Source organism: Oryzias melastigma, linkage group LG5 (genome assembly GCF_002922805.2).
Source record: "Oryzias melastigma strain HK-1 linkage group LG5, ASM292280v2, whole genome shotgun sequence".
Classification (NCBI taxonomy): domain Eukaryota; kingdom Metazoa; phylum Chordata; class Actinopteri; order Beloniformes; family Adrianichthyidae; genus Oryzias; species Oryzias melastigma.
The window spans coordinates 28681831-28692812 of NC_050516.1; the positions used below are offsets into that span (position 1 = coordinate 28681831).

Genomic DNA, 10982 nt, shown 5'->3' on the forward strand with positions numbered 1-10982 from the left:
TCCGGTGTGAACCCGCTGTAACTGTCTGTAAGGGATTTATTAGAGATCATGGAGCTAACTCGTGAATATGTAGGACAGTTCTACAAGTTAGGACACATGGAGACGGGTTGAGGGCGATGGCAGCATCCAGGATTTTCATGAGTGAAGGCTTTGAGAAATTCACGGTTGATATGAAACACGCTACTTAGGTTCAATCCTCCGGTGCGGCATATCTTCCTGCCTGCCGGGCTGCAGCGTTCTCTTGAGTTTAATCAAGACGCTGCTGTCTTCTCCCTCGGCAATCTCAACTGATCTTTGTACTATAATTAATGGAAACCAGAGTTCAGCAGATATGTGTGTTTTCCACAAACCCCGACACAAATAGGTTGTGTTTCTAGAAGCACACGTACAGACGAGGTAGTCATTTCTGATCATAGCGCTCAGGCTTTAGCATGATCAACATCCCCTCCGGACTCCTGTCGTAAATGATTAAACTTGTGCATGCAGCTGCACAGAAATGTTATTAGTAAATGTTGAATTTCAGTCTGTTTTAATTCCTTGCAGAAGCTTTTCTTTCTTGCACAAACATAGTTGGATTTTGCTTTAAAATAATTGATCCCTACTCCAATCATCTTTTGATCTATTTTTAAAGCCTTCTCAGCTCTCTTCTGATTATGATGATACCGTTTTTAGCCAAACTTTAAAAAACTGTGGAGTTTCCTAGGACATAGTTTCTGTAGTAGTTAATTAGAAATTTATCTCTGAGTTGTGGATGGATTAAGCCTGCCTCCACTTCCCATCATCCATCTGTTTATGTGCTCTCCCACTAGCTTACAGCCCATCGCAACCCCAACCTGACATTACCGGTGCAACAAGAATGTTCAAGTAATATCAAAGCTGTCACAAACGGACAGAAAGTTGGTTCCACTGCAGCAGGCTTATTAGCTCAGAAAAGTCCAAAATCTAAATCAGAGTCAGTCAGGCAAAGGTCATGACCGAGTATGAGAGCATCAGAGAGCAACAAAAGTGGTCTGGGCCCAGGCAAGGGTCGGGGCAGGCGGCAAACCAGCAGAATCGAAGGCGAAGCAAGTTCAGGTGAACAAGGCATCGGGTCAGGATGAAACGCTCAGTATGCAGGCTGAGCGGCACAAAAAATACTTCGCACTTAGTGAGACTCTGTGCAGCCCATAAGCAGCATTCAGGGAGAGTGCACTGGGGTTGCTGGGAGATGTAGTGTGTTAACACTCTGGAAATGCCTCCCGCCGGTGACCAAAGGGGGAGATAGAGCTCTGACACCTGACAATAGCCATCCAGCTGTATAGTTTTGAGAAAAACAAAGATGTTCATGGGTCTATTTGTCTGCAAGTGGATGCATCAGAATGGAGTGGAGCAGGGAGTTTGTGGCGTGCCGTTGTAGGTAGTACGTAACTGCTGCAAGCTTTTCCCAACTGTTTTTTTGTGTCTGCTCCTGAGTCATTTCAATAATAAAAAATACGCAGAAATTCATCTTTAACATACTGTAACTTTTCAATCTTTAAGACGATCAACGTCATTCCAGAAGAAATTTACAGTCAATCAAAGAACATGAACACTGGAGCTCTGATGCTAAAGAGTTAAATTCCTGTAGTTTTTGTTCCCATTTTTATTTTCTGTTAGTTTGTTTTACACACAACCTTTGACCAGCGATTACTCAAAACTACACATGGTTGTGAAAGTAGAGATATGTAACACCCTGTGCCTGAACATAAGAATGATTTCATCTGGTCTGGTGGGTATTACATCATTTATCTCCCCAGCGTCTCTACTGAGACTGTCTGAGCTTTCAGAGTTCAGGCCAACACAATCGCCTTCTATCAAGCTAAACTCAAACCTACTAATCGGTCCACATTTTTATAAACCCCTGAATCCAAAGCAGATTTTTAGAGGTTATTCCTTAAGAAGAGGCAATATTAAACAAATTAAATAGATTGTACATTTTCTTTTATTTATGCTGTTCTTGCATATGTTTGTTTTTACATTTAATCTAGTTTGGAGGTTGATCATTATATTCATAAATAAAACAGTTCTAAAAAATCCTACTTTAAAGGATGTGGCTTTGATCCATGAACCTCTCAGCCCTGTCAGGTACTCAACAGTACAACTGAACATCGGGACATCCTTTCTAGGCAGCTCAGATGGAGCATTATCAACGTTTAAGAGCAGAATGCTTCAGGAAAATAGTCCAAGGTCTTCATTTGAAGTAGCTTTAGAGTTCTCCTTTTATGAAAGGAGGAGAATGTGTGTCCATTTCAGTCATACAGCACAGGAGTTATGGAGTATATGCTCATCTCACACAGTAACATCAAGGAGAATCCGCTTTTTTTTTCCTTTTCTACCCATTTATTTTTTTCCTTCTTGTATGAATGAATGTGAAATTCTGTTCATTACTGGAAGTATTCAGTCATTGCGTGACCCTATTATCCGCCATGTGATGCGTCCATAGACTGTTAAAGAAACCTCTGGAGTTTTTTTTTTTTTTTTTTTTTTACAGAAATAGCTGAGCGGAACCGCAGCACTGTCGGAAACGGTGGCGGTTTTGTCCGTATCACTGCGGTGGAAAAGTGACATCCAGGATCATCATAACTCCTGCAGCAGCTGGCTGCTGTCGCCGCTGACTCTCTGTGGCCTTTGCAGATGTCTCACACTATTTTGGGGGATTCCTAAAAACGTTGTCTCTTTTGAACATCGTTGGTCACTCAGACCTGCATCATCATGGAAACAAGCATAGTGTGTGATGTTGCAAAGTATATCTATATATATATATATTAAAATGCGGGTGGAGGGGTTTGTTACCTTTCCTGGTGCAGTGCGGTTAGAGGAAGTATCTATTTTGGGTGATAGCTTTCACTTGAGCGTGTTTATTGTAGAAGAGTATTTATTTACTTTTATTTATCAGTTTGTACAACAGGGACATTAAAAAGCAGCTCTGGAAATAAAGTAAATTCAGCCAAAAGGCTATTTTTGAATTATTCAAGTGTGCAAGATATTTTTTTGCTAATTTCTGGATGTTTAATTATGACTCCTGCTTTAAATAAATCCCACAAAAAGCAGAATTTTCCGTACACATCGGCCACATGTCAGGTGTTTAAGGAACACGTCATTTTAGCAAAGTTGGAGCAATGCATTACAAAGTAACAAATTATTGTAATTTAATTACTTTTTTTAGTAATAGTTCCAATTTGAGTAGTTAAACTACAATTACTAGACTACAGAAACCCTTATTACTTCATCACTCACATTTTAGTTCAGTGAAACCATAGATGATTAATAAAATAAATGAAATTTGTGTTAACAGTTGGCTCTGACATTGTCTCTTGGTGAAACAAACGAATACATAAGCACTAATACAGAGTTGGAGATTGGTCACAGTAAGATGAAGAGAGTGGAAATAGGGGTGTTGGACAACTGGAGAGATTTGAATTATTTCTAATTTGTTGAAAATAAAGGCAAAGACATTTTAGTTAAATGCAAGATGAACTGTTTGCTCTTGTGTCAATGAGAAACCTGTCTATACCCTTTACATCATGTGATGAAATTAATGAGGTGGAGCTAAACACACCTGAGTGCTCCAATGTACCCTCTGTGTTTTCATTTTGTGGATTTTAAAAGGATATCTTACTTGTGTTGGTTTTACACCTTTGAGAATTTGTATGTGTCAAAAACTGGCAGACGGCCGGTTCCACATGCAGCAAAGGTAATAGTCGGACAGGCAGAGATCAAACAGATTGTCAGTCCGATGGGAGTCAGGTGAGCGGTATCCAGGGACTGTGCGCTGGGGCTGCTGGGATATGTAGTGAGTTAATACTCTAGAAATTACAGAGCTCTGACTTAGTGTCATGGAATTCCTGTCAGGCACAGAACACAATCATTAATTTCTTCTAAATGATACATTTTCACACATTCCATTAATTAAAAGGACGCCATTCATACTTCATTACCAAATCCCTGATTGGTCAGAGTTCAACTGGTTTAACTTTCAAGGCCACATTTTGTACGTAGAGCCCCATTACATACACTTTTCATTGGAAGTGGTTGCTTGAACATGTGTGGCCGAGCCTTTTGTAGCTTAAGAGTCAAAGCCGTGGTTTCGTTCTGAGCAAACTGCCTCATCATTTTTCAGATCACTTGCAGCCAAAACGATCAGTTAGCAAAGTAAGCGTTCAATGATGGGAGTGAGCGAGGGCCGGTTGGAGGTGCTGACAACATTTATAGTCCCTTAAAACACAAGGGCAGTTACTTTAAATTACAGTCTGGTGGAGCTCACTCTTGCAGCCCACTGCCCTGAAGAAATCTTTGATCATTCATGTATGTTAATAGGTCCACCTTAAGCCTGGATATTGTTCACAGCAGACTAGTTCAGCTCTTTGACTGTCAATCAACGCAGCTCTGACCCTTTCTTCACCTTTCCCGTCCCCGTGCTTTCTCTCCTGTCTAATCATGGGTGTAAAGCCCGTCTGAGCTGTCGGCTGTGCGTTCACTTTAGACATCTGCCATGCCAGGAAAAGGAGCTACCTGTTTGAATGCAGCTTTGAGCGACGCACTAATAGGAAGCTTCACCCGGAGGTTCATTAAACGGGCCACTGCTGAGCCTGGAGATGAGCTTCAAGTCTTCTTAAGTGGGCCGACGCTGCAGCTTGGCCAAGCTCACAGCTTACGCCTTACCGGTGGATCCATCTATTCTACTGTCTGATCTCCTGCAGATCACAGCGGTTTCTGCAGACAGAGGAGGACTCTGCTCCATCACAGCTCCTTTGCAGTGGAAAATGTCATTTTCTCATTGATGTGCTGCAGTGAGAGAGCAGACGTCTTGAGTTCTTTAGAGTGAATTTAAACGTTTAAAAATGTCTCACATGAAGAAGGGCTTGATTCGAATCGCTGATGGGTTCTTTCGATGTGGAGTTTGGATGTTCTCCTCATACATGTGCCGGTTTTCTCCAACTTCCTCCTACAGTCCAAAAAACTGCTTCATAGGTTAACTGGTGAATCTAAATTGCCCCTAGATGTGCATGTGAGTGCCCTACAGTAGCTGGGATAGGCTCCAGCAGCCTGAAAGAGATTTAACAGGTTCTGAAGCTGAATTGAAGGTAGATAGATAGATAGATAGATAGATAGATAGATAGATAGATAGATCAACTTTATTAGTCCCCCAAGGGCAATGCCACTAAGAGCAGCTCTCCAGCATGAAACATATACAACAAACAACACAGTAAAAGCCACACTAAAGATAAAAAATGAGATGTAAGGATGTAAATGTTTGCAATAAAGTGGAGTAAAGAAATTGCATACTTATCATCTCCGCTTCCCATCTGCTGTTCATTGTTCCTTCATGAGCTGCAATAGGAGATAATTATGGTCTAATATGAACGACATGATCTACAAGCAACATTATCCCAGCCAGCAAGGCCAAGTTAGCCCCACATGGCTTAAAAGTGGGCAGAAAAGGTAGGCCCAATTGGGTTTTCCGTGGTGGCCCACCTGTGTTTGCCCACATCAACTTAAGTGGGGATTCAGAGGGTTAGCTTGCTATGCTAGCCAGCTGTACAGTGGATAGCGTAGCGTGCTAGCAAGCTCCGCTGTAGCAGGCTAGTGAGCTCCACTCTGTACCTTGCTAGTGAACTCTTCTGTAGCATATTAATGATTTATTATGTATATTAACGAGGTTTCTAGTATATTACAATTAGTTTTATTTGCTGATGACACAAAGGTTTTTTGTGATGGGGAGGATTTGCAGCAAACCATAGAAATTGTTAAGACGGAGATGAAAAAACTAAAGATGTGGTTTGATGTCAATAAACTTTCACTAAATTTAAGTAAAACAAAAATAATGTTATTTGGTAATCATAGTGGTAAAAATATAAACATTGAAATGCACATAAATGGGGTGAAATTTGAAAGAATTTATGAAAATACATTTCTTGGGGTTATAATAGATGAAAAACTGACCTGGAAAGCTCATATTCGTTATTTACAAACTAAATTGTCCAGAAGTATATCTGTGTTAAATAAAGCAGAACTGGTTCTGGCTCAGAAACTAAAGATTTTAAAAGCATGTTGCTGAAACTAAGGAGCGTCGGGATTTTGTGATGGGAGAGTCCACTAAAAAGTACAAATACACCATTTTATAGTACAAAAGAAAGGAGTTTTAAGGGTAACCACAACAATATTTGAACATCACACTGTCAAAGTGTTGTCTTAAAATTTAAAACCATGTTCTTGAATAAAGAAAGGGATTTTATTCCTTTAAAAAATTGATAAAAAAAATAATCAAAGTGGCCTCTTTTTTTTTTTTTTTTTTTTGGAGCTGGGACTAAAATGCACCAAAGATCCTATTTCTGAAACGTTCCTGATCAAACCCAGCAGCCAGCCCACAATGACAAAAAGCAGAACCTCACTTTAAACATATAATGGTGGATTGAAGCTATAGGGACATGAAAACCCGTTCTTTCTGGGTAATAAAGTCTTTTAGCCTGATGCAGGACAGAGCGGCCTGGTGTTTTCATGCTTCTCCGCTGACAGAGAGCGATGGCCTGTCCTTTCCCCCTTATCAGAGGTGCTGCAGCCCCAGAGCATCTGTCTGCAGGCCTGCAGAGACCTCTTCTTCATACACGCACATTCTTCACAGTCACACTGACTCCTGAAGTTCATGCAGTTTTACATGGATTTACATAATCAAGGAAATCTTTTGCTCTTTTAAAAATGTTTTAAGCCTTTCATGGTTGGTCAGTCACTTTTCGAAGAGCCAATTAAAATGTTTTTTAAGAGTTCGAACTTAAATACAAAATGCAAAATGAAAAAAAAGTCATATTTGCTCACTCGTGTGATTTGTAATCCCACTATATGTTTCTCTACTCTTGCATTTGTTCACATTCATATTTTCCTGTTTTTATCTTTTCTATATAGTCGATTCATTTCGCTGTTTTATCTTTTCCTGGCTTTTGCTAAGATGTTTTCCAAGTTTTATGACTGGTCTCTCCTTTGAGGCTTCTCCTTGGTTTCCTGCTCCTCGCTGCTTGCTGGTTTTCCCATGTGGGTTAAGCAGCACACAAGACTGAACACAACACGGAGCAGCTTAACATGCGCTGCCTGAACTGGTTCTAGAGCCTTTAGTTACATTTCTAAAACACATGTAACTGTCTCCTCCATGAGAGCATCGATGATGATTTGGTGATGACTTTATGCCAACATTTTTGTCGTCCTCTTAAATGTTTTTCTTTTAGTATTTACTTCTTTTTTTGTGCTTCTCCTTCCTGATGCTTTTGAGATTCCTCTCTCTGGTTTAATCCCTTCTCTAGTTATCCGTCACTCCCCTAAATGTCTCTAATCTTCCACATTCCTCATCAGCATTTTCTAAATATCTCCCTCTTCTCTTCCCCCCCTAGTCTTGCTGCGGGAAGAGGTGGCCCAGCTTCAAGAGGAGGTCCACCTGTTGAGGCAAATGAAGGACATGTTGAGTAAAGACATGGCAGAAACCCAAGGAGGCTGCTCCGCCAATCTCCTCTCCGCCACAGAGCTCCGTGTTCAGCTGAGCGAGAAGGAGCAGGAGCTGGAGCGGGCCAAGGAGGTCTTACAAGGTCAGGAGCCAACACAGATGCCACACGGTTTTTTCGCCAATCCACCACAGCTGCTTGTTTTTGACAACTATATAAGTCATGGGCAGCAGACACTCGTGTGCTGGCGTTGTGTGGAGGCTTCGAAAAGTTACATCAATCTTAAATATTAGGGGAGCGGGGACAAATCGATTTGGTGATTTATTTCGATATTTTATTTGGTGAATTTATCGCAATATTTCATTTGGCAAATTTATCGTGATATTTCATTTGGAAAATGTATCACAATATTTAATTGGGTGATTTATCACGATATTTTATTTGGTGAATTTATCGCAATACTTCATCTAGTGATTAATCGCGATATTTCATTCGGTGGATTTATCGCAATATTTCATTTGGTGATTTATCACAATATTTCATTTGGTGATTTATCGCGATATTTCATTGGGTGATTTGTCACAATGTTTCATTTGGTAAATTTATCGCGTTATCTAATTTGGTGATTCATCACAATATTTCATTTGGTAAATTTATGGTGATATTTAGTTAGGTGAATTTATAGCGATATTTCATTTGGTGAATTTATCATGATATTTCATTTGGTGAATTCATCGCGATATTTTATTGGTTGAAATTATCGCGATATTTCGTTTGGTGAATTTATCGCGATATTTCATTTGGTGAATATATTGGAATATTTCATTTAGTGATACTTGTATCAATTCAAAATCCTGACAAGGCAATACTTAATCAAATATTTAAAAGCTACAATTACCAATGTTGGAAATTAACTGCATTTTATTCCTCAATCATACTTTCAAATCCTTATTGGCACATTCATTTTTTTTTTTTATACTGAAAAAAAAACGTTGTAGACTTCAGACCATATTAGCTGTTGCCATTTAGAAAAAATATTTTTTCATTTTCCAAAGAAAACCATCATAAATTTGTCTGGGTAAAACCAACCTGATAAATGAGATACATTTGCAGTGCTAAATGTTATAATCAATAAATATAATTCATTTTACTTTATTTCCATGAAAGGTGTATTAATATTCACGTAGAGTTTTTTTTCCAAGCCGTACCTTTAAAAATCATTAAAAAAAATGAAAAAAAAGGGAAAAAATGTTTTAGTATTCTTGGAATATATCGTATTGTGAGCCGGGTATCATGATATGTAACGTATTGTCACACTCTTGGCAATACACACCCCTATTTAATATGCTCTGGGTAAATTATATTTACTTCTTTCTGAGTAGAGTAGCTTAAAGTCACATTTTCAAATTCAACAAAAAAATTAAACATTTGAAAAAATTGCAAAAAAGTTCATTTGTGATCATTGATGATGCCAAAATCCTCCTTAGTTTACTCGATCCCTTGGATTTAAGCTACAAAACTTCACTCAGAAGTATGGTCCGCACTAATAGTCCCACCAACAACTCAGAGACGAAATTCTACTGAACTCCTGCCGCTCTGCAGAAACTATGTCCTAGAAAACGAGACAGGTTAATTGAATTTTGCTAAAAACAACATGATCAGAATTTCAAAAACACTGAAAACGCTTTAAAAATAGATCTAAAGATGATCAGAGATTTATTTGGATTTCTTCTTTTGGCTTCTTTTTTTTTTCTTTTTATTCATTTTTCTCTGATCTGTGAGGAAACATTCACACCATTTCTTAAATGTTTTAAACGTCAGATCCAAACTCCAGCGGCATACTTTTCTCTTTTCTGTCCCACAAAATCAAAAATGATTCTTAACTGAGGATTAGCATAGCACTAAAATGACTGGCTGCACTGAATTAGATCTCTTTGTGTACGCAAAAGAAGACGTTATTCAGATTAAAAAATAGTTGTCATTTTTATGAGCAGCCAAGTAGGCCAAAGATGAACCTCTTTTGTATTAGCATTAACCCTGAATTATTAATGTATAACTTGTTTATTGTTCTCTCTGAGATTAGAAGAGTAAAGTAAAACAGGCACAGGACGTCATTTCTTACATCAAAAACACCAAAAAGACATTTGGGATTCAGTTTGATGGTTCGTCTTCTTCTCTGTGACTCAGAGGCGCTTAACTGTAAGCACCTCAACCGTCACAAAAAAACAAAAAAAAACAACAAAAAAAACTGGTGCAAAACAGGTTTGAGTTTCAGGTGCAAAAACATGCTGTGGTGATCACAAACAGGAGGAATGCAGCCCGGGTGACACAAGTGTGCAGTTATGTAAAGTACAGGTTCCAGGCTTGTCTTTCTGTCAGTTGAGCACAGGCTGTCAGGAGAGACGTGTGAGTGTTTTTACACGCTGGAGAGCATTTCTGTTTAGAAAAAAGATCAGATGAGTTTTTTGTGTCGACTGAGAATAGCTCATCAACTGAGTGACTAAGTGGCACTTAAGTTTCTGGAGATGATTACATAATTTTCTGAGGATCATTTCCTTCTTTCATTGAATACATTTACAAAAGAGAAAAAAAGCAGAAGACAGGGTGCCACCCTGTGGCTGAAAGCTGTAATTACAACTCTTTGCTAAACGTTGAGACTCTGACAGTAAGCCTGAAATGCGCTGTTCAGTTGATTTTTGTGTCGATCTCTATGTTGCAGCCATGAAAGCCGACCGTAAGCGACTAAAATCGGAGAAAGCTGACTTAGTGAGTCAGATGCAGCAGCTGTACACAACACTGGAGAACAGAGAGGAGCAGTTGAGGGAATTCATCCGGAACTACGACCAACACAGAAAGGTAATGTCCCGGCGTTTATGCTGAATCATGAAATGTTGAACTGTTTGGTGTGAGGTAGAAATGCAAATAAACAACCGACAGATGATAGTTTGAAACTTTCTTCCAGGTCTTTCTCTTTCTGTACCTTTTGGCAGCTCTCTTCTAAGGCTCTCCATCCTCCTTCACTACATCCATTGAGCCTCTTTTTTAATAAGCATAAACAAACTTAAAAACGTATTTTAAAAGCTTTTTTTATATATATATATATATTTTTTTTTAACGATTTTTTTCACACCTGTCCTTTCTTATCAACTTACTAAATGGCCATCATTAAGCATAAACATTTATAAATAAATAATTATATCTATGACTGATTTTTGTTGTGTTTTACATCCTGAATTTTCTCTTACAGCTATCATCTCAAACATTTTTATTTACCAAAATGACCAGCTAACAGAGTGTAAACATCTTGATGGTTGGTGTAGATTGGACGGCTGAACTCTGTGGCTTATTGCAGGAGAGCGAGGATGCAGTGAAAGCCTTGGCAAAGGAGAAGGACATTCTGGAGAGGGAGAAATGGGACTTGAGGAGGCAAACCAAAGAATCCACGGAGCAGGCCGGCATCCTGCGCTCTCAGATGGACATGAAGGAGAACAGGATTAAAGAGCTGGAGGCTGAGCTCACCATGGTGAGGGGGCCCAG

The 10982-nt window shown here is 39.1% G+C and overlaps 1 protein-coding gene across 11 annotated transcripts in view; it reads left to right on the plus strand.

Annotated features, from left to right (window-relative positions):
• Positions 1-10982, plus strand: part of kaznb (kazrin, periplakin interacting protein b) — a 144968-nt gene that overhangs the window by 120243 nt on the left and 13743 nt on the right. For 10 of the 11 annotated variants that reach the window (XR_004947922.1, XM_036212022.1, XM_036212024.1 and 7 more), the window contains 3 exons: positions 7398-7589; positions 10165-10301; positions 10798-10968. Coding sequence is in view for 10 of the 11 variants with exons in the window: in XM_036212022.1 (XP_036067915.1) it covers positions 7398-7589; positions 10165-10301; positions 10798-10968 (500 nt within the window). In the remaining variant the exon portion in view is untranslated. Of the gene's footprint in view, positions 1-7397; positions 7590-9223; positions 9852-10164; positions 10302-10797; positions 10969-10982 lie in introns of those variants that run through there. The other variant, XM_036212029.1, reaches the window with a different exon arrangement.